At 42.8% G+C, this 22,853-nt stretch overlaps 1 protein-coding gene across 1 annotated transcript in view; it reads right to left on the bottom strand.

The window, feature by feature from the left end:
• CACNA1D (calcium voltage-gated channel subunit alpha1 D) overlaps positions 1 to 22,853 on the bottom strand; it is a 294,562-nt gene that overhangs the window by 129,325 nt on the left and 142,384 nt on the right. Inside the window, exons 4-8 of the mRNA XM_029917880.1 lie at positions 21,681 to 21,820; positions 12,858 to 13,000; positions 8,423 to 8,575; positions 7,709 to 7,905; positions 921 to 1,020 (exon numbers count right to left, since the gene is read on the bottom strand). Of these exons, the coding sequence (XP_029773740.1) occupies positions 921 to 1,020; positions 7,709 to 7,905; positions 8,423 to 8,575; positions 12,858 to 13,000; positions 21,681 to 21,820 (733 nt within the window). The remainder of the gene's footprint in view (positions 1 to 920; positions 1,021 to 7,708; positions 7,906 to 8,422; positions 8,576 to 12,857; positions 13,001 to 21,680; positions 21,821 to 22,853) is intronic.

The following is a 22,853-nucleotide window of genomic DNA, read 5'->3' as shown; positions in this document are numbered from 1 at the left end:
CCGGGGGGATACAGGCCCCCCCCCGGCCCCCCGCAGCAGTTATGTTCTGAAGCAGCTTCTGGGAGAGCCAAGACAGCCCCTTCTCCCTTCTAGGGCTGCTCCCCTTTCTGGGTGTCTGCGGCCGGGGAGGATACAGAGCCACCAGAGGGGCTTGGGATGGCATCACCAAGTATGGGCAGGGCAGAGCCCAGGAACACCAGGATCCCCTTCCAGAGCAAGCCTCCACTCTCTACAGAGACCCTTCTCCAAGGAAGGTCATCCAGCAAACTGAGATTTCAAAAATGGTAACCGAGTGGTGGGGACTATAAGGCCACAGGAAGTATATGTGTAAAAGCTGGTCATTACTTTGCATTAAATATTCCAGAACTTAAGACTAATCATGAATGAGAGGGACAGTTCTCACAGTGACAGTAGCAGACAACCAAGCAAACCAATACTTGAAGGATGTAAGATATTGAAATTATTCAGTATTTATGTGTGAATCTAGGTTTAATTTTTCTACTAAGATCTGAAACACCCTGGAAACATTCATGATACACTGTGGGTAACGCAAAAAAGCCAGTTATGTACTAAGGGGTAATAAAGCCATGAAAGACACAGGCCCTTTCCTGGGGGAGACCAAGGCTGGGACTCCTGTTACTCACTTACAATCCACATCTGCAAGAGGCCCCATTAACACACCTGACTTCAGGGAACAGTCTTCATTAAAGCGATAATGTTTGGCAAGCATCAGAAACACAGAATCTCACAGACAGGATACAGGCAGAGAGAATCACAGTTCAATCCAAAAGCAACACACGGAAGGGACGTCAGAGTCCACACGCATGCAGAGAAGCCGTGGGAGCCGCTGGGGGACACGCAGAGCCGCCCCACACGTGGCAACAGCAGAGTGTGCAACATGGATCTGACTGCTTACCCACTAAGGACACCAAGAACCAGGTTAAGGACGAAAAATGAGCCAAGGATGATCAGACTAACAAAATACACCCATGGCCATTCCCATCCTATCGCATCATTTACCTGTAAAATGTAAGGAGATCAGTTATCAGTTATCCATTGACTAAAGAGCGGAGCCCCAGGAGCAGCTGCCAGACCAGACCACTCAGGGCTTTGAGCAAAGACTCATGCTATCAGGACAGGCACCCTGGCTGGAACCTTCTATCTTGTGTCTTCAGGTAAGGACAAGTTATGCTGCTGAAATCTACAAACACGGCCCACCAAAAGTCAGCCATGACTGGCTCATTTAGCTACTGTTTTGTACCAATTAATCTGCATATTTGGACCCAGACCAATAAAGCAATTATAAATGTATCTCATTTTAGGACAGACCAAAAGGCAGGCAATGGAATCTATTTAAATCCCAAGCAACAATGCTAATTTCTCATCAATAACCATTCCATAGCTTTCTTTCATAAAGCCTGGTGAGATTCCAGGAAGCATCTTGATTTGGGAAGGCTCAGCAGAAGAGAAAGCATCTCAGAGGACACAGTACGTGTTTGGCACCCACCCGGCCACCCCCATCTAGCAAAACCTGTGTGGTCTTGGCAACTGTCCTTAGGGCTCTGCTTTCAAGATGAAAGAGGTGTAGCTTACCCGCTCAATACACCAAGTACAAGATTTAGTACGAAAAATGACCCAAAGATGACGAGACTGACAAAATACACCCAGGGCAATTCAAATCCCATAGCATCATTCATCTGCAAGAAATAAGATAGTCTCATAGGAGCAGGTTAATAAGAGGATCTGATAATAAAGAGAGAGGGTCACATTAGAGACAGCATTCTATACATTGAATTAAACATTTACTTAGATTTAAAATCAGAGATAGCAGTAGCCAAGGCACATTCACTATATATTCCCAACACAAACACACGCACGCACGCACGCACACACACACACACGCAGCATCATTAAAGCTCTGGGGACTAATAGCAGGACTTTGACACAGGCAGGGGAATCAGCTGGAATCTGGCTCTTTCTCCCTGGAAACAGTCTTGATCATGGACTTTCAGAACAGATCTTGGTAAAGGACAAAGCTCATGCTTAGTTGCAAAGTATTTTCTACTCCACCCAAGTCATTAGAAATTCTTGCTTTTAAAGTTTGTCATGGTGGAAAGGTCTTATAGAGACAAACTTACAACATTTAACTCCATAAATTAAAAAAAAACAACCCTAAAATAATAAATTTCCACTGGGAGCTAACCTAGCCAAAAAAACCTAACCCATCTGAAATCTAGATTATCCGCCATCAGTGAGAGTAAGCAGGGCTAAATTAACACAAAGAAGAAAGTGCTCAGAAGTCAGCTAGCTGACACACATTCAGGAGTGCTTCTGGGAATGGGAGGTTTCCCACTGCACCCAAGGATGGGCCCCGGGGAAGGAAAGAAGCCCTGATCTCCCACACCTAGTTTTGACCTAGATGAGCCACCTGGGAGAGCTGGTCCCAGCTGTGAGCCGACTGAGACTGGGTGAGAGAGGGCTGGTCCACAGGAACCCTGTGCTGCTACTTCTGGAACAAGATCAAGCAGCACAGTCGTGGCTTCAGGGGCAGACCGTCGCCGGGGAGGTTTGGTCATGAGCAGCTTTCATGCGGGAGCAAAGAAGTGCTTCAAGGCTCATGGCTAGATGGAACCTGCCAGCAGCACAGGTCAGTGTTAAGTTAGGCAAACACTTCTCCCAGTAAGGGGTGTTAAGGGTCAGAATGAATGACCCCCTGCCTGACTTTGCTGGAGCACCCAGAATCTTCGGCCACTGGAACTACACAGAGTCTGGGTGGGTGGCCGTTCTTGCCTCACAGGTGAAAGCCCCTTAGGCCTTTAAGCATGCGATTGCTTCCACATTATCTGGCTCCCAATTTTAGCTTTACAGAATTAGGTGCATGCATTTCACTGTTTGCCTCATGCAAAAGCCAAACAGGAAAAGAGAACATTAAAAAAAAAAATGACCTAACATCTGTTGCCGAAATCTAGAGAGAGGACATTAAATCCCTTATGAAACACCTGTTTTGGCCACATGAAAATTGATGTGCTTAATAGGACTCATATCACTCTGCCCATCTTACACTGGCAATTAGAGTAATGAATGAACCAGGGCCGTGGCTGCAATTGTTGATCTAATTAAGCTGGATAAACTAATTTAGCAGGCAGGCACAGGGTAATTCTTCCAAAGCAACACCACCACTAAACTTATTTAAAAACTCATGTGTGGAAGAGACGAACCAGGCTTTCCAGGGTAGTGGCCAGATCCCGGCCTGGAGTCAGGGCCTTCCATGGAGACGTCTCTGGGCCTGCTTCCTCTCTGCAGGAGCAGCGCAGATGACAGGGGAGAGCAGGCTCGTGGGGTGAGGGAAGGACATGCAAAGCCCAGAACTGCCCCCAGGAGACCTCAGTCCCGCACGGCGCTGGCAAAGTCAGCGGCCACGCCAAATGCCCACCCAGTCTTTGTCCAGGCTGCAGTGTGCTGTCCTGGGGAATGCTAGAACAGCAGTCTGCTCCGCTTGGGAGGGCACTTTTTTTTTTTTAAATTAAGGAAGCTTTTAATTTCTTAGGAGGTCAGAGTCACATTTGCTTGTATCGAAATATCAACTGGAGTGACAGCCGTGGGCTGGGGAGAAGGCCACAGCAAAGGGCACAGGGGACGGTCTAAATCTCCAGAAGGTGGGATGAGAAATGAAACTTAATGTCTAAAGGCCGGCCTTTCTCCAAACTAAACCTTCTCAACTCAAGTCTCTTTCCAGAGGCTAGTATTCCTCAGACGCTATCATGTACGTGGGACAAATCAGAACTGGCAAGCTATTCTGAGAAATACCCAAAGGAAAATAAAGACTGCTTGGGATATTTGTCTGCACGGTCTTTATCCGCAAAGAAAAAATCAGCATGAGCTGAAGCATTTCAATTTAGATTCGTTTTTGAAAGATTTGTATCAAAGTCATCATGTGGTATCACTTGGTGCCTAAAAAATAATATTCTAGTTAGTTTCCATATTCCCTCTCATTTCAAAGGCTGAAATGCACATTTATGTCTCCATTTAAAGACCAAACTAAGGGTTTCTGGTTTTTTCTTTTCCCTAACTGTTTAAAACAGCACTGAGAACTTGGTATACTGGCTGGGGCTCCCTGAGCAGGGAATAAGAGAAAGGCAAGCCACTGGCCAATGAGAGAGGAATTCCCCAGGTGTCCTCAAGAAAGTAGACTGGCAGTTTGACCATGTGGACTTCCCATTCGAGTCTGGCAGCCAGCACCTCCGGAGGTGTGTTCACTGAAGAAAGAGCCTGCCATGAAGGCAGGAGGCTGCAAATGACTTATACATGAGTGGCTCTCTCCTGAAACCAACATTATTTTAATTTCCTACCTTTACAGACATTTCCTCTGAGTTGGAGAAGAATGTAGTCTAACTGTGTATCTTGCAGACAAGAAAACTAAAGCCAAGAGAGTTCTGGTGGCCTCCCCATGGTCGTACCCCCAGCCCCGACCAGCCTCCATGCTCTTCCTGTGCCTATACCCCACTGCCTCGTAGACAACAAACATGTGTGGATGCGATGGCAGCTTGGTTCCGCTTACAGAACTCACTTTATAATTGACAATCCCACTCCCACACATCCAGACAGTTCTGTAAGTATGCCTTCCTGCATATTGGACCCACCTGTAACTTTTCTCAAGCCCTTGCCAGTCCTTTGCCAGAAATTCTTGAGAATTAAGGTGTCAATGAGTTTGAGAACACTGACTGAATATAAACTTGTCAAGACGCAAAATAATCCCTGGCAAAGACTGTGCCCATATATACAAACACCTGACTGATAGAGAAATCTGCCTGCGATCAATATTTACAATCTAATCTCCCTCGTTATCTCTCGAGATGTTCCCTTTCCACCTGAGTTGTGCATAAAACCGGATATTTAAACATGGCCTTTCTACACTGAGGCAATGGGCTTGTACAATGAGAAGTAAGGGGAACTGGTGTCTGTTGGACACTTGCTCTGTGCCAGGCACCTGCCAGTCAAGGATGCTCTGTGCTGGAACACAGCCGTGGATGGTCCACCTGACCATGGCCCATTCAATAGTAAGAAGGCTTGGTGCCTTGGCTCTTGCCTATCTCTCTGATGAGTTAATAAATGTAATCAATGAATAATTAAACCTGATGTGTTTCAGAGGATCTTAGTGAACTGTATGGGAGATGACTTAGCTGCCCCCTAGTGTTCTAGAATGTTTCACAAGCCTCTGACAGTAGGGAATCCCAAGGAAAGAGTGGTGGGTTCCAGTCTAAAGTGGGAGTCACCAAACTATGATGTGTGGGCCAATCCAGCCCAGCACCTGCTTTTGTACAACCCTTGTGCTAAAAATAGCTTTTTTATTTTTAAATAGTTGAGGGATAAGAATCAGAAGACTGTTTCATGACACATGAATGTTATATAAAACTCAAAGTTCAGTGTCCACAAATAAAATTTTAATGGAACAGAGCCACACCCGTTCATTTACTTGTTATCTACAGCTGCTTCTGAGCGTCATGGGCAGAAGGCAGAATTGAGTGGTTGTGACAGGGATTTGACAGTCCACAAGGCCAAAGAGCCTTACTATCTGGCCCCTGACAGCTCTACAAACCCCTGGATCAAGAACCACAACCACTTGCCACAGGACCCTGGGTGCTATGTGTTCACTGGCCTCTCTGTATACCACTGTCTGGGTCTTCAAAATCTCAGACCTTCTAGAAAGGCATACAGACTGGGATAATGCTGGTAAATTACTTGAGCTCCTCCATCAGAATAAAGATACCCTGTAATTCACAGAGAATATAATTATCATATTTATTCTGTTTGTCATATTAATGATAGAGATAATAATTATACAATCCTAGGTGCTTCAAAAGCAATGGAAACTTTTTTCCCTGGGTGCATGGAGTTTTCTCTCCTTTAATTACACACTAAGGAGTTTTCGCTTGGTAGACAACAGGAAAACTGTCAAGAATCTATATGCAAAAGTGTAAAATAAGGTATAAAATTGTGCATTAGTCAAGGCACATTGGATCAGCAATGGACAATTCACCCTGACAATAGAGAGAACAACAGAGCTGCAAAGAGTCACAGATTTTTTTTTAAATCAAGATGTTGTCTCCTGTACCATTTGCAGGGGTTGGGAGGGTCAGCGTTTGGGTTATTTGGATGAAGTATTTTCTATTTATCAGAAACTTCAAGGCAAAACCGGGATTGAGATCTCAACTAATCTAACTAGGATATGCAACTCTGGAGGTCATACTGACAACGAACCCTTTACTTAATTCGATGGTCCCTTTGCCCTGGCCATGATCTTGACTCATCCAATATAATTTCCCTCCTTCTTCCTCTTCATGAAAACCATTATCTTATGGATATAAAGGACAGACACACACACACACACACACACACACACACACACACACACAAAAGCACATTCCCTCTTTCCTAGGACAATAAGAAAAAGGAAGGAAAAATATAAACAAGATATAACACATTAGTGATGCTTAAAACTTTTTACTAAACTAGACTCACACTTTGGGGAGAAAATAAAAATACACCTTCTTTGCCTAACATTGAATATATAGGGATTTCTACAATCCTGTAAGCATGGTGTTCATTGGTGAAGGGAAGCAAAACCTATTTATAACCATTGTGTGCCATGTTCTCTGAAGTTACAAAGGAATATGAAACCTACCAAGTATCTAAAATGTAGATACTGCCAGGAGCTACTTCTCAATTTGTAGGCCTTCTAATTAAAGATGGCCCACTCAAGAAGTACTTTATTACTAACTGCCTTTTAACCAATTATTATTGGAATCCTGATTCATCCCATTTGGTTTAGGCTCAAAATCTGCATGTCCACTGTTTTTCCCTGCAATCTATGCCATGGAAAATAATTTCTAAACTTCTATGAGCTTTTTCAAATTCTATGAAATAAATAAACTCAGCTCTGAGAAATAGCAGTTAAAATAATATTGCTCTTCATTTATAGCAAAGCCTTCTGGCTCTGTCAGGAACAAGAAGAACCAGACCTTAGCCAGAGAAAGGGTATAGGTCTGTTTTCATGGCAGGCTGGATGGGTCCACCAGCCCTGGAAGTCTGACATGCCTTCCCACCCTCTCTGCCAGAGTTCTACAGCTCCAAAGAGAAAGGAAGAGAGAGGTAGGGGCTGTACTGGGCTAACTTACAGTAAACTGAAGAGGCAAGAGGAAAACATTATTAAATAAGGGATAATCCATTTTGTCCTTAAGGCTGCACTAAGTTCATGGAAAGCATAAAAGGGATCCAATTTATACTCCCTATCTTTTGTTAGGATCTGATAGAACAGCCCACCTTTACATTAAAAAAAAAAAAAAAAAAAAGATCAAGCCCATGGAAGTCCAGGAGCCTCTTAACTTGTCCAATAACCCCTGGCTCTCTAAGAGTTTAATTCACAACAGCCCTGACCTTGGGAGTTCCCCCAAAACAAGGACTCGTGGGCACACCACGCAGTACTGGGGAGTGAGGCGGCCAATATTACACAGTGACTTTCTGGAATGGAAATGAAGGTTGTGAGGAGGAAAGAGAGTGAGTCTCTCTGAGTGAGGAGAGGGTCTGCTTCCCTTCCCAAAGAACTGACTTCCAGGGTTTCTTTTTCCGCTGACTCTCCAATGGTGCTAGCAAATGAAACACTCTTGTCCAAGGAAAAGAACACTCCACACACTATCCTCCAGCTGCTTACCCAGTAGAGCACGTCTGTCCAGCCCTCCATGGTGATGCACTGAAACACGGTGAGCATGGCAAAGGCAAAGTTATCAAAGTTGGTGATGCCCCCATTTGGGCCAACCCAGCCACTCCTACACTCCGTGCCGTTGGCGGCACACTGGCGTCCATTCCCTGAGAACGCACACGGCGCTGGGTCCTCTTCGGCTATCATATCTGCAAACAGAGCACACAGGCTTCAACACTCAAACCCCAACACCAGGAAGCCCAAAGCCGGCGAAAGCTGGGTGCCCCCCTCAGAGTCTAGAACACCTGCCTCTCCCACCTGTGCTGTCTCAGACCCCCCACTTGACCCTCAAGGTTCACTTCAAAGACTCTCTCCTCTGTGGCATATGACATTTATGTACTCAGAATCCATTGCCCTCTCCCTTGCCCTGACTCTATAGCACCTTTCTTAAGCCTACAGAGAACAATGCTAGTGATTCACTTCATGTTCTAGTTTTGGGGGTACCTCATCTGGTTTGCCAGGACACGTTACATAAGAAAAGGAGTTTAAATCCTCATTTATTCTGAACACAATTCACACTAAGAACTGGCTCAGTACATTTACTGGTACATTTGGCTTCCTCTCCTTCCCCCCCATTTTGTATTAGGTTTTCCCCAAACCACAGAAGGTATTTGGGGGAAAATTAAATTTTTTAAAGCTAGGCTAGCTACCATTTTCATTACTCACCTGAGTCAGCAAAAAAGCATGTTTTGTGCATTTTTCCAATAAAAAGTTCCAATCCGATAATAGCATAGATTATGATTACAAATAATACCAAAAGGGCTATGTGAAGGAGGGGAACCATGGCTTTTATAATGGAGTTCAGGACAACTTGTAAACCTATGAGAGAGAGAGAGAGAAAGAAGTTTGTGAGCCGAAGAGTTTCTTTAAGGACATATATATATAATTCCTGATGATGTCTGTCCCATATATGACACACAGTGATAAAACTCAGAGAGATATTTAACATTAAATTAACTTTAGGGGCGCTTGGGCACCTCAGTCGGTTGAGTATACACCTCTTGATTTCTGCTCAGGTCTTGGCTTCACAGTTCATGACACTGAGCCCTACATGGGGCTCTGCACAGACAGCGTGGACCCTGCTTGAGACTCTCTCTCTCCCTCTCTCTCTGTCCCTCCCCTGATCACACTTTCTTTCAAAATAAATAAATAAACAAACAAACAAAAAAAAAAGACATCACTCCTGAGTGGGGATAAGACAGAGGACTGGGTGGCAGCCCCTGGCTTGCTAGGGTCTAAAGGTGGAAGGGGATGGATTTCCATAGGTGGACCTGGGCGAGGCGCCTCTCCAGACAGAGGCAGCGCGTCAGCAGCATGGAGGTGGGCCAGGCCATGTGGGCTGGACCAGTGAGTCTTGGTTGGTGGTCACACAGTGGAAAGAAGATCGGGAGAGAAAAAGCAGATTGCAGCTAGGTAGCTCTGGGTTTTAAACTTGGGTTACAGGGCCAGACTGTACTCCATCAGCAAAAGGCAGCCTCTTTAGAAAGAGGAACAAGGCAGCAGGACGAAGGCCAGCAGAGAGGTTGTTGGGGAGCACTGGGCTCTCCAGGCAGGACAGCCTGAGGATCAGGATGAACCTAGCAGCTGGGTTTGAGAGGAGAAGAAGGTGCCCATGGAGGCAGGCTCTTGAGGCAAACTTGTGCACCTGAATGAAACCAAGAATGTCACAAAGGAGGCTCTCCTGGAATGAGGTCCAAGAGCCACTTGGGACCCAGGGAAGTTTGGTGGCAGGGCCTAACCTTAAGAGGGAAGTGTCCTGCTGCTGCTGTGTGGGCCTGTGAGATGACAGTGGGACAGGAACACCCAGAAGCTCTATGCACGGCAATGCTCAGAGCCACAGCACAGGACAAGATAGGTCGTGGAAGGAGGATTGGTGGGGCCACACTCAGGTCCGGAGTGGGCGGGCAGAAGCAGGAGCCGGAGAGCCACCAGAACCCTCAGCCAGGCTTCCCAATTCCCGTGGTTAGCACCTGGTTCTTCCTCCCAGGAACCCCTGCATGGGGCCCAGCTCCCAACACATATTCAAAGAACAAAAGAGTGTAAGATCCCAAGATGCCCAAAGTAAGTAAGACAGAAATCAGAATGCACCAAGCTAATATTGCTAATTTTCATTAGCAATAATAACAAAAGTTGACCATGACTGGGGAAGTCCATGGAAAGAGGTGAGGGGCGAGAAGGTGAGGGAAAACCAAGAAGATTTCACTCAAGAAGAGCCTAAATCCTAAGTATTACCTTAAGATAGTTAAGTGTCCACATGATTTTAGAAAAAAAAAATTATTAATACAGTAACTTTTAATGTTTTCACTTTCTATCAGAAATAGACAAAAAGGAGTATCTGTTCTAATCCACTTGGACAGGGGTTTGTTTTAGACATGAATGGTCCATTCGAAATCTGGAAGTTAGCACCTCTGAATTCTATGGTAGTGGGCCATATGTTTCATGAACATGTTTGCTCATTGTAACTACTTTATTTTGGTTTGGCCAAATTTATGAGATAATGAGGTTTATCTTCATATGAATATGTAGACTTTCCTGACATCGGGCTCCTTTGTAAATAATCAGTGTGTACAGTGGAGTTCATGGGACTCCAGTGAAGGACAGAGTGGGATGGAATGGAAAAAACACTAAGCCAGGAACAGGGAGAGGGCATGTCTGTCCCCTTTCGGCTCCCCACTGGCTAGGAGAATCTGTACGAGATGCTACCCCTCAACAGCCCTCGGCTTCATCTAAAAGATGACGCACATAGATCAGATGATCTGTAGGGTTCTTTCCCATTTGATGGCCCAGGATTCTGATAAATATTATCAGAGCATGGATGGTTAAGAACTCCATGAATGCCTGAGGCACTCTCTTTTGAAATACACATTTACCTCCAAAGAAATAAATATATATTCACAAACACACACAAAATCATGTCTTATAGAATAGTCTGAACTCTCTATAGAAGGGACGAGACAGTTCCCAGATAAGGGTAAACAGTCACACCTTCCCTGGCGTTTTTAACAAATTCAGGGTTCTCAAGAAATCATTAGGCCCCCGTGGCCAACCAGCATGGGAAACATCAGGACCCAGAGCCCCCGACTCATCTCCCCAAAGCCCAGTTGGGGCTTATGAGAGACATGGATGTTCTCCACTGGGGCAGTACATAAATAGGGGCTAAAAAGTCCTCACACAAAACTTAGGTCCCCATTCCTCTCTGTCCGCCTCTGGGAGAGTGTGAGGCAGAACTCCATCACATTACAAAGGAGAAAAGGAAGTAATATCGTTTTAAACTGTTCTCAAGAGCGTCTGGGAACACAAGTCATTTATCGAAAACCTCATTAGGCAAAGAAGCCAAAACCATGATCTAGGAGTTCTGAGAGCTGCACTGGCCAGACGTGCACGTGCGGAGCCACGGCACCTGCTGTCCTCACAACACATCCTGCACGCAGGCTGCCTTGTTATTGCTCTTTGAGGGGAAAAAGGTTGTCGTGGTTACCCTGGGATCAGATGAAGCTCTAACAACTGAATCTGAACGAACGTGTTTGCTCACTGAACTTCTCATCTCACCGTGCTACACACAACAGAACCAGTCATTTCCAAGGTATTTCTATTTTTCTCAATTGCTTCCAGACAGTTCTGTGGTTTTGACTTGAGCTGATCTTTTTCAATGAAAATAAATGAACCATCTGGAAAAACAAGTACACATAAAACACCACTTCCTACATTTTAAAATGTTAAATTTGGAAAGACTATTTTTTCCAGAGAACTTTTGGTGTGTCCCGAGTGCCAACAGGTTTAATAAAAATTTCATGAAGAACTTCTGGAGAGGCAAAAACATGATCTGTGCTCTTCTGATGGCTTTATGAGTTGTGAAAAACAGGCACACCCTGTCCTCCCAGACCCTTCCTCCAGCCAGAGCAGGCAGCCCCCTCACCACCGCAATCCCGGAAGAGGTGTTAGGACGGCTACCCTCGCATCCCCAGCAGGGGCGTCCTCACAGGGGCAGAGCCCAGCGAAGCAGCATGCTTGTGCTCCTTAGGGAAGCGGAAGCAGCCTGCAGCTCCTGGACAGGGCACAGACCGGACATCTGTTCCAACTCAGGTGGCACTTAACCTGGCCTAGACGTCCAGAGCAAAAAGCAGACTAGAACTTGGCACGGAGGGGTAGACAGCCTAGTGGAGCAAACAGCATCTCACCATGGAGAGCCACCGCTGTGCTCCAGACCTTGAACTGGGGGCTCTCCCCGTGTCATCCCTGTTGGTCCTCATAACAACCTGCAAGCAGGTCCCATCATATCCCAGGGAGGACCCAGAAGCATCCACTTCTCCCCTCCAAAGAGCCGGACAGGCACAACTCTTAATAGTGGAGAGTAGGGCAGACTTCTTGGGAGTCCAGCCCCCTGCTGCTGCTCGCTTTGAAGAAAGGCAGTCAGGGGGCACCTAAGTGGCTCAGTTGGTTAAGCGTCTGACTTCAGCTCAGGTTATGATCTCAAGGTTTGTGGGTTTGAGCCCAGCATCGGGCTCTGTGCTTACAGTGAGGACCCTGGAGGTTGTCTTCTGATTCTGTGCCTCCCTCTCTCTCTCTGACCCTCCCCTGCTCACACAGTCTCTCTCTCTCTCTCTCTCTCTCTAAAAATAAATAAAATGAAGGAGGAGGAGGAGGAAGCAGGAAGGAAGGAAGAAGGGGGAAGAAGGAAGGCAGTCAGTTGTGAGCCCACCGTCACCCTCCTCTGCACAAGCCACCACTTTCAGAGGGGGCAGGCCTGGGAGTGGGCGGGGGCTGCGGCAGCAAGGTGTCTGTAGAGGAAAACCAGACTGGAAGCAGGAGGCCTGAACTCAAGGTCCCGTGTCACCACTCACTCGGTGTCTGTGCAAGAGGAGATTCTCCCATAAAATGAGGAAGACAGCAGTTCCCACTGGCCCTTTCTTGGGGTCATCACGGGGGTCCAAACACAAGCAAGAGTGTGGTATGAACTGTGAAGGCCTCCGTGGTCGTCTGCGGACCCGCTGGCTGGCACACGGCAACTCACCTCGCAGCACTCAGCTCCAGAATCCTGAGCCCCACCCAGAAGAAAAACAAGTCAACAAACGCCTGGCTTTAGGAAACAAGACGTGCTTACTGGGTACTCCTGACACTAGTCGAAGTGGTCGTAACACTCGAAAGGCTCGGAGGGCTTTGACATCGAAGCCTCCTGACTTGCCACTGGAGTGGTTACCGCCTTCTGTTTCTTTGGTTAATTGTTCCAGAATTACACTAAACAATCTGGAAAAAGGAAGAAAGGAAGAAAAGTTAGAGTCTGTCACCCAGGGAAGCAAAACAGGATGATAATAGTAGTATTTCTGAACAAGGGCTAATTCTAGGGGGCTGCTGCCTAAATAAAGGGGAAGCAAGAACCAAAGGTAAGCTGTGAATCCCAAAAGCAACCCCCTACATGTAACATGACCAGGGACAGGGACTGAGCTCATCTGTTTTCCTGTCAATAGAGCACCTTGACCAAGTCAGACCCCACAGAAGAGGGGACTTACCATGAATCCAGTGAAGAAAAGTGGAATTGCCCTAACAGAAATAACAAGGAAACAAACATGGCGGCTATCATTTAAACGCATTCACTAGGTGCTAAGCACTTTGCATACATTACCTCAATCGTCACAAAGTGCCGTGCAGTAGGAATTCTTACTATTTCACCAGTGAGGAAACAAACTTGATGAGAACAAGTAACTTGTCCATGGTGACACTACTAGGGCAAAACTAATGTATGAATCCAGGTATATCAGCCCAACTAGGATGCAGGTCCCATGAGGGCAGGGACTTGTAGTCTGTGTTGTTCATTTGCTCGTTAAGTCTGTTCAAGTGTAGTGCCTAGAACAGTTCTTACCAGAGAAGGCACTCAAAAATGATCTGATGAGTAAATCAATGGGTGAATATTGACTTCAAAGTCCCAAATCTTAATCAATGTGTTATACTACCGACATGCCCGCACCCCCTCCACCCTCCCAGGGATGTTCAAGGAAAGATGTAAATCACAGATGCTGAGCAGATGTGCAGAGGCCAGGAGCAATAGCCCAAGGTAAGGTATTAATATCGTCTTCTCTTTTGAAATGCGCATAATATTGTGTCTGGCAGCCACGACACATTTTTTCCTACTCTCCAAAGGTTTTACGGATAAAGCTATTTTCAGACAATCTGCTCACTTGACAGTTACTTTTGCTCTTTCAAATAAACATTTATTCTTTGGAATTATTGCTTGTTTTTCAGAATAAATATAAATTTGTCCATTTCAAATAGAATCAACTCTGGCCGATCAGATTGTGGGGATGATTGGCCCAACAACAGAGAAAAAGGTTTCTAAAGTTTAATTAGCAGCCAAAGCAGAAACTCTGCCCCCACTGGCATGCCTCTGGGTTGAGAAGACACTAAGTCCATAAAATACAGGGTGGTCTGATTACAGTCCTGATCGGGCACAGTCATCACCATTCTGGGGCATTTAAAGACCAGCCATTTGTTTTAACAACACTACGGCGATTAGCAGCGAACCCAGGCAGGGGCAGAGTGGGGTGGCTTTAGGGGGGAAGAAATCAAGTCTCTACCTTTTCAAACCTTCAGATGGTAGGCTCTCCCTAGTTATGATTGGGGAAATAGGCCAAATTTATAACTGGTTTCTCTCATTAGTGTAGTTTTTTTTTTTTAATTACTGTAAACTCCTGCAGCAAGGCTCAAGTGAAAAGCCTCTCCTCCAAAACAAGTTCATAGCTTCACAGAAACAAAAAGGAAGAAAGAAAACCTCAAACTCTTCTGAAATGTAGCAGCCACAGGAATTTTCATCCCAAAGGGTTAGGTAGGTAATTTATGCAGGTGGTGACTGAAGATCACTTTCAAGTCTCAGTGTTTTACAACTAACTAACTAACTCTCTCTCCCTCCCTCCCTCTTCCTCCCTCTTCCTCCCTCCCTCCCTCTCTCTCCCTCTCTCTCTCTCTCTCATTACAGAGGAACCTGAGTCAGAGGGGGAAGCTGGCTGCCTTTTCCAGACAGCCCAGAGTATAAGGGGTTAGGGCTGGCTTCCATTCTTAAGAGTTAGGAGGCACTAGGAAAGCTCCTTTCCTTCTTTGGGCCTCAGTTTCCCCCTCTGTAAAATGAGAAAACTGGAATTAAAGGATCCAGAGCCCTGCCCTTCCCATTCTAATAGTCTGTGATTCCACTCCCTTTACCACTCACACTCTCCACCCCCAACAAAAGAAGTACCACATGCCTGGAGAGTTCAGGACATGAAGACAAAATATTTGATCCTAGATTGTTACTAAGTTTATCCCAGCACATGAGAAAAAGGCAAGGAACTACCTAAACTGACACAAGTTAGAGGCACCAGAGTGAGACCCCACGTCCTTCTTCACAAAGCGTAAGTGATGAGCCTGAATGGTTGAAATACATGCTGACTGGAACTTTAGGGATGGAATAAACGTATTGGTACAGGGAACACTATCAGCTCTGGTAGACCCATTGAGTCCTCTTGTGGTCACACCATTACAGTTAACATTTTAGAAGTATCCATTACTTTCTTAATGTCTCTGTTACTGGGAATCTTGACAAAAGCAATAGGTCACAGTTGGCTTGGAATGGAAAACCCACTGAATTGAGACACATCCTGTAGTTGGAAACTTTAGGGAGTAGAAATTTGATGCACATGAAGACATAGTAAATTTCCTTTTTTTTTTTTTTAACTTTTCTTCTACTCTTTCAAAGTTAGTAGGTAGAAAGTAGGAAGTTAGTAGGTATGTAGTACATATTTTGGATGAAAAAAAACATGATGTTCTAAAGTTCATTGCATTTATTAAGAAAGACCAATGAGTCCATTCCTACTTTAGTTTCCTAGGTGAGTTTTCACTTTTTAATTTTATTCCAGATCAATTTATATGTAAAATACACTTATTTAAAGCTCACAGTGAGAGGATTCTTGACAAACATAGAGGTCCAAGTACAAACACCACAGTCAAGATACAGAAAATTTCCACCATCCCCAGGAGTTCTTCACTAATGAATGCCTCTGTGCAATCATCTCCCTCTCAGCCCACCCTTAGGTATCCAGTGATTGGCTGCTTTTCATTTTGGGTTGTCTTTTCCCTTTTCTCGAATCTTATACAAATGAAATCATACAGTGTATGTTCTTCCTTTAACTTCTTTTGCTCACCATATTTTTGATATTTATCCAAGTTGTTACATTTATCCACAGTTCATTTCTTTTCCTTGTTTGGTGATATTCCATTGTATAAATGTACCACAATGAATGTATCCATTCACCTGTTAAGAGATATTTGGCTTGTTTCCAGTTTTTCTCCATTATGAATAAAGTCTCTGTGAACATGTGTTTTCATTTATTTGGATAAGTACCTAAGAGTAATACTAGTAATACGGTCATGTGGTTAGTGTATGATTAACATTAGAAGTAACTGGCAAACTTTTCCAAAGTGACTGCACCATTTTCCATTGCTACAAGCAGGGTATGACAGTTCCAGTTGCTCTGCATCTTGGCTAACATTTGGTATTGCCAGTCTTTTTACATTTAGTAAACCTAGTAGGTATGTAGTGCGTCACTGTGGTTTTAATTTCTACTTCTCTAATTCTAATGATGTTGAACATCTTTTCAGGTGCCTGTTGACCATTTACTTATCTTCTTCTGTGGAGATGTGTTCAAATCTTTTGCCCATTTATATACTGGGTTGTCTTACTGCTAATAGGTTATAAGGTATCTTTATATATTCTGAATGCAAGTCCTTTGTCATATATCTGTATTGTGAATATTTTTTCCCAGCCTGTGCCTTAATTTTTAATTTTCCTCACACAATCTTTTAAAGAAAACTTTCAAATTTTTATAAGCTCCAAATGTTTAATTATTTCTTTTATGGCTAGTGCTTTTTGGTTCCTAAGAAATCTGCCCACCCTAAGTCATAAAAATATATATTTTTACATTTTATATTTTATATATTCTGTATTTTTAATTTTCACATATAGGTCTATGATCCATTTTAAGGTAACATTTGCATATGTTATTAGGTAGGAATAAAGATTCTTCCTTTTTTCATATGGATAAATAGTTGTTCCACTGACATTTGATGAAAACGGCAATGCCTTTGTCTAAAATCAATTTATCACATACATACGGGTCTATTTCTAGACTCCCTAGTCTGTTCCATTGATCTTTATATCTACTCCTTATGCCAACATCATACAGTCTTGGCTACCAGAGCTTTATAGCAAGCCTAAGGATCAGCTTCCAGCTTTGTTATTAAACATTTCTTTGTCAAGAGCCTCTCTAATTCCCATATAAGTTTTAGAATAAATGTGTCAATCTCTACAGCAGTCTTGCTGGGATTTAGATTCAATCCATAACACAGTTTGAGAAGAACTGATATCCTAACAATAATTGAGTCTTCAATTATTGATGAACACAGTACATCATTCCATTTATTTAGGTAACCTTTAATTTCAGCAAAGTTTAGTCATTTGCAGTGTGCTGGTTTTTCCTATTTCATGTTTTTTGATGTTATAGTAAATAATGTCTTTAAATTTTCATTTTTTCATTGGTTCATAACTAGCATATAGAAATTCATATGCTTTTTAAATACTAACCTTCTACTCAGAAACATTGCTAAATTCATTTAGAATACGTAATTTTGTATAGTTTTGCTATTCTTAAATTCACTGAGACTTATTTTATAGCCCAGAATATTTCTTGGTCAATGTTCCATGTACATGCACGTGAAAAGAATGTGCATTCTGGTCTTGAGTAGTATGTTCTAAAAATGCCAATTAAGTCAAGTTAGTTGATGTTACTGTTCATATCTCCCTATATACTTCGTGATTTTCTGTCTAGGTGTTCTATAAATACCCCTCAAGAGAGAAGTATTAAAATGTACAACTATAATTACAGATTTGTCCATTCCATCTTTCAGTTCTTTTCAGTTTTTGCTTAGTATATTTTGAAGCCCTGCTATTAGGCATATATATTTAGGATTATTACATCTTCATGAAAGAATTCTTTCATCACTATGAAATGTCTTTGTCCTTTGTAATATTCCTTGTTCTGAAGTCTACTTTGTTGAACTAATATTGCCACTCTATCTTTCTTGTGATTAGTTTTCACGTGGTATATATTTCTCTGGCCTTTTAATTTCAACTTATTTGTGTCTTATATAAGTTAGGTTTCTTGTAGACACTATAAAGTTGGGTCTGGTTTTTTACATATAAAATCTGATAAACTCTGGACTCTAGTAAAGATTTAGGTGGGTTTAAATCTACTATCTTGCTTTTTGTTTTCTGTTTGCCCTGCCCATTGCTCCTCTTTAATTCATACCTGACTTTTGAATTAACTGAACTTTTAAAAGTTCTATTTACTCTCCAATATAGGCTTATTAACTATATCTCTTTCTAGTGGCTCCATTAAGGCAAGTGTCAGCAAAACTGTTCTGTAGAGTGTCAGATAGTAACTATTTTAGGATTTTCAGGCCACAGGGTCCCTGTCACAACTATTCAACTTTTGCCATCCTAACACCAAATAACCAAATAGATATGAATGAGTCTGACTGTCTTCCAATAAAACAATCTTCCAAAGCACACAGGAAAATACTTTGTCAATGTGAAAAATAAAAAGGCAATAAACCATATTTGGCTTATGGGCTAGAGTTTTCCAGCCTGTGCTTTACGGTTTACAATATACATCTTTAACTTATCACAGTCTACTTTCAAATAATATTTTATCATATTTACCACCCATTGTACAAGATCTTTTAAAAAAGTACATACATTTTCCTTCTTCCTGTCCTCTGTGCTTTTATTGTTACAGAGTTTACCTTCATAGAAACTACAAACTCCACAATACATTGTTACTACTTGTGCTTTAAATAATCAAGTACTTTTAAAGAGATTTTTAAATGAGAAAAAATTGTTTTTATATTTACCCATGCATTTACCCTTTCTGGCATTCTTCATTTCTTTTTTTTTTTTTTTAATAGATTCATAATTTCTACCTGGTTTCATTTTCCCTCAGTGTGAAGAAATTCCTTTAAGGGTTTATTGGTGGTGAATTCTCAGCTTTGGCTTGTCTGAAAAAGTGTTTTTACTTCAGTCTTGAAAAATATCTTCACTGAAGAAGAAATCTAGGTTGACATTTTCCCTAGCACTTTAAAATATCTCTCTATTGTATTCTGGCTTGTATAGTGCTGATGAGAAGTTTAGGGATGTCTTTTTCTCTGGATACTTTTCAGATTTTCTCTTTATCCTTGGTTTTGAGCAATTTCATTATGATTATGACGTACTTTGATGTAGCTTTCTTCGTGTTTACTTTGCTTGAGCTTTGTTGAGCTTCTTGAATTTGTGAGTTTATATTTTTCATCACACTTAGAAAATTTGGAGTCATTTAAAATATTTTTTCTATCTCTCTATCTCCTCTCCTTTGGGACCCCAAATATATGTATGTTAGACCACCTGAGATTGCCCCACAGGTCATTCGGGGCATGTTCAGTTTTTCTCTGTCATTATTCTTTGTATTACTGCTAGGTTTTCAAGCTCCTTGATGTTTTCTTCTATTGTATCCAATTTGTTGTTAAGCCAATCCAGGGAAATTTTTCAGCTCTGCAAGTCCCATGTGGTTCTTTCTAATGTTGTCCTATCATTTCTCATTGTGGTCATGTATTCCTTAAGGTCCATAAACACATTCAAAATAAGCTATTCGTAAAGTCTTCCAAAGCAATTCTCTATGAATTCCACCATCTCTATCATTTCTAGGTCTGTTTCCATAGATGGAGTTTCCTCTTTACGGGTCATATGTCTTAATATGGCTATAATATTTGACTGGATGCTGGAAACTGGTTTAAGTGTATTTTGTTGTCTTCCTTGAAAGAGTGTTGAGTTTTGTTTTTGCAGGCAGTTTGTTTTGCACATCAGTTTGCTCCTTTTCAGGCTTCTCCTCAACCATTATTAAAAGGAATTCAGGTGACCATTACTCTATAGTAGGGTTTGGCAAAACTGTTCTGTAAGGGGCCAGAGAGTAATTAGTTCAGGCTTTGTGGACCTATACTACTCAAATGTGTAAACACACATGTGTGACTATGTTACAATAAAACTTTATTTACAAAAATTTGTGGCAGGCTGAATTTGTCCTATTAGCCATATTTTTCCAACCCCCACTACTAATGGCCCTTCTGAGGTCTCTGGTGACAGTCCAGGGTATCTATTGAAGTTTTTCCATTCTTGCTGATCATAACCTGAACATCTCCCAGACCTATGTGAGCTCTAGTTATTATTCAGCTTACAGTCTCCAGCTTTTCTTTTTCTCCCTAATAGCATTATTTGAATGGCCTCATAGATTCTCACTCCTGTAAGTGTCGATTACACCTCAGGCAAAGCTCAAGAGGACCCCAAAGCATATTTATGGAGCTCTTTCTCTGAAAAGCTCTTTCCCTTCCCCTCCTAAACTACGCCTGTCAAATTTCAGCCCCACTGGCCTTCCTGGATTCTTGTCTCTGTCTCCTCAATGCAAAGACACCACCACCCTCTGCTCACTTCCCTGTCTCTGTGCCCTACTATAGTCTGAAAAATGTTTCCAGGTAGAAAGCTGAGATAATTATAGGGTAGGGACAAAAGAAATGGAGCTAAGCGTCTCCATCCTGTAGCTGAAACAGAAAGCCAAGGAGCAGAAGAGGCACAGCAAGAGTGTTCCAGAACCAAGAGACTTGCAAGGCTCCTGTTTGCCATTCCTTGTAAGAGTTCACCAAATACAGGAAGGTATGGAACATACCTACGACCTGTTCACTTTAGCTGCACTACCTTTGTGGCAATACTGTAGGTATCATGTGCTATGGTGGTTTTTTCAAAAGCTGACTTTTTTCCCCTTAAGTCTAATTATCCTACTGAGCCACCATTTTGGATCCCATTTGAACTTCCTAGGTTTGAAAGGGCAGGGTCAAAATTTATCCCACTCTCCTAACATCCAGCTGTCTCCAATCTTGCCAAAGGATTCACGATTAAAAAAAAACCCATAAGAAAAATTACCTTGCTCAATTTCAAAAGGCAGTTGAACAAAGGCATGGAGATGAAAACAGAGAGCTCATTTAACAATCTCTCTGTAGGACCAAATATAATTTTAGGAGCAACCCACTTTACAGCTGGATAACGAAGACTCTGTGAAAGAACAGATCTTCTTTTCCTCTCTGGGTATTTGGCCCAAAGGCCCAGTACTCCTCTAACACAGATTCAGTTTTTCCTCTTGCTGGCAAAATATCCAGGTGTGGAAGGACCAGAATAACACAACACAGGCCACTGTTTTTTTTTTTTAACACTCTCCTTTAACTAAAACTGTTGGTGTCTTCTTCCTGTGACAGGATTTCAGGAGAATGCCTACTTCTCTGCATTTTCTAGCTTATTTCATTTCAGGCCAGATACCTGACATTATTCAGACACTTGTTTTGTTATTTCAAATGGATGGTAGCATGCCAAAGTTTTCCCCACAAGTCAGCAAAAAAATTAATAGCTTTCTCAAGGGATGTTAAATAGAGTATCTCACTGCTATGAAGGATTTATTACAGTTTTAATGTTTTGTGTTTTTTTCTTAACAGAGTGCTAAGTATAAGAGTTCTACTCACTTGAGTCTAACCACTAGCGGGCTGGCCTACTTGTGAAGACCCAAGGCCTTGTAAAATGAACCACTCTTAAATCAAGAGCTTCAACTTCCTTCTTTAACATATTACTGGAAGGGAAGCAAAAACAATGAGGGGATTCACACTGGTTTCTGCACAGAGATAGACAGCAGCGTCACCTGTCTTTACAACACTCCTGGCAGTTTCTGACCACAATTGCTAGCAGAGAGGAGTAACGTTCCCTCAGAAGACTCTGCTTTCCATTGCTCCCTGCCTCCCATCTTCCAAACATTCCCCCAAAGTAAAAGGGACTTACCCTACTATTACTATAACAAAATCCAGTAAATTCCATCCATTCCTAACATAAGCATTAGGATGTAGCAATAATCCATATGCTATAATCTTCAAAAATGTCTCGACTGTAAAAATAATCAGGAAGGCATATTCTACTTTTTCCTGTGAAGAGAAACAAAAAGGCGGGGGGTGGAGAGAAGAAGAAAAAGAGACAGGAATTAGATTCAATATCTCTGAGATATAAGCATTTTTCTCTAAGCAAAGTTTTATTATGAGAAATGGCACCATTAACACAGCACCTGTGCCAGGAAAGCGTTTTAATTCTAACACTGAATTTCTCATAAGCAGCTAAGTGTAAAACACTTTTCATTCCAGGCTGCATGACTGCATTTTGCCACCTGCCCTGATGCATGTGCAGTGAGTCTGCCTAGGACATAACGGGCATGTTTGTTATTTGCACACATTTGCAAAACGCAGCATGTTTTCCTCCTGAGATTGCCAAATCAGGCCCAGAAAAGCACAAGAGTGCAACAAATATCTATCTCAATGGTGGCTTTGAACAGAATGTCCTTCGGAAGAAAGGAAGATGCATCTGCTTTGACCCTCTCTCGTCTTCTTGGGTTTACTCATTTCTAGGCCAGGGTCCTCTTTGTCTCAGAGCAACAAGGTGACCTTGGCAAGTCCCTCCTCTACTCTGGACCTAAGCTTCGTCACCAGCACAGAAGGGGAGCATATTCAGGATGGCAAATCCCCTGTCCGCATACTGGCATGTGGCCTCTCCCAGCTGACACTGCCAAGTGGTCGCCATACACTGTCCCAGGGAGCCTGGGCTCAGCCTCTGTGTCCTTCCCTCCTACCAGCCCCAGCAGCCATTCCCATCTGGTTGCCCAGACCTCTGAGATTTAGCCCTCAGGCTGGGTGACTCTTAGAACCTTTCCCATTCTAATTCATGCAACTCGATGAGTCCAGAGAACACATCCATCAGCAGGTCTAAAAATGTTGACTCCTTTCCTCTTTTATAAAGGTTTTCTTTATGCAGCTTCAGCTTTAATAGAAATACCAACCCACTGGGATATGTGCAATTAATTTTATAAGAGGCATTCCCTGGCAAGAGGCTACTTAATAACTCAATGAAAAACCATCAGCAATTAAAACTCTTCCACGGGGGCCATAAAGTCCTCCACAAATATTAACT

This window comes from Suricata suricatta, chromosome 12, assembly GCF_006229205.1.
Source record: "Suricata suricatta isolate VVHF042 chromosome 12, meerkat_22Aug2017_6uvM2_HiC, whole genome shotgun sequence".
Lineage (NCBI taxonomy): Eukaryota > Metazoa > Chordata > Mammalia > Carnivora > Herpestidae > Suricata > Suricata suricatta.
The sequence above is the reverse complement of the archived record's forward strand: the minus strand, read 5'-3'. Positions and strand labels throughout refer to the sequence as shown.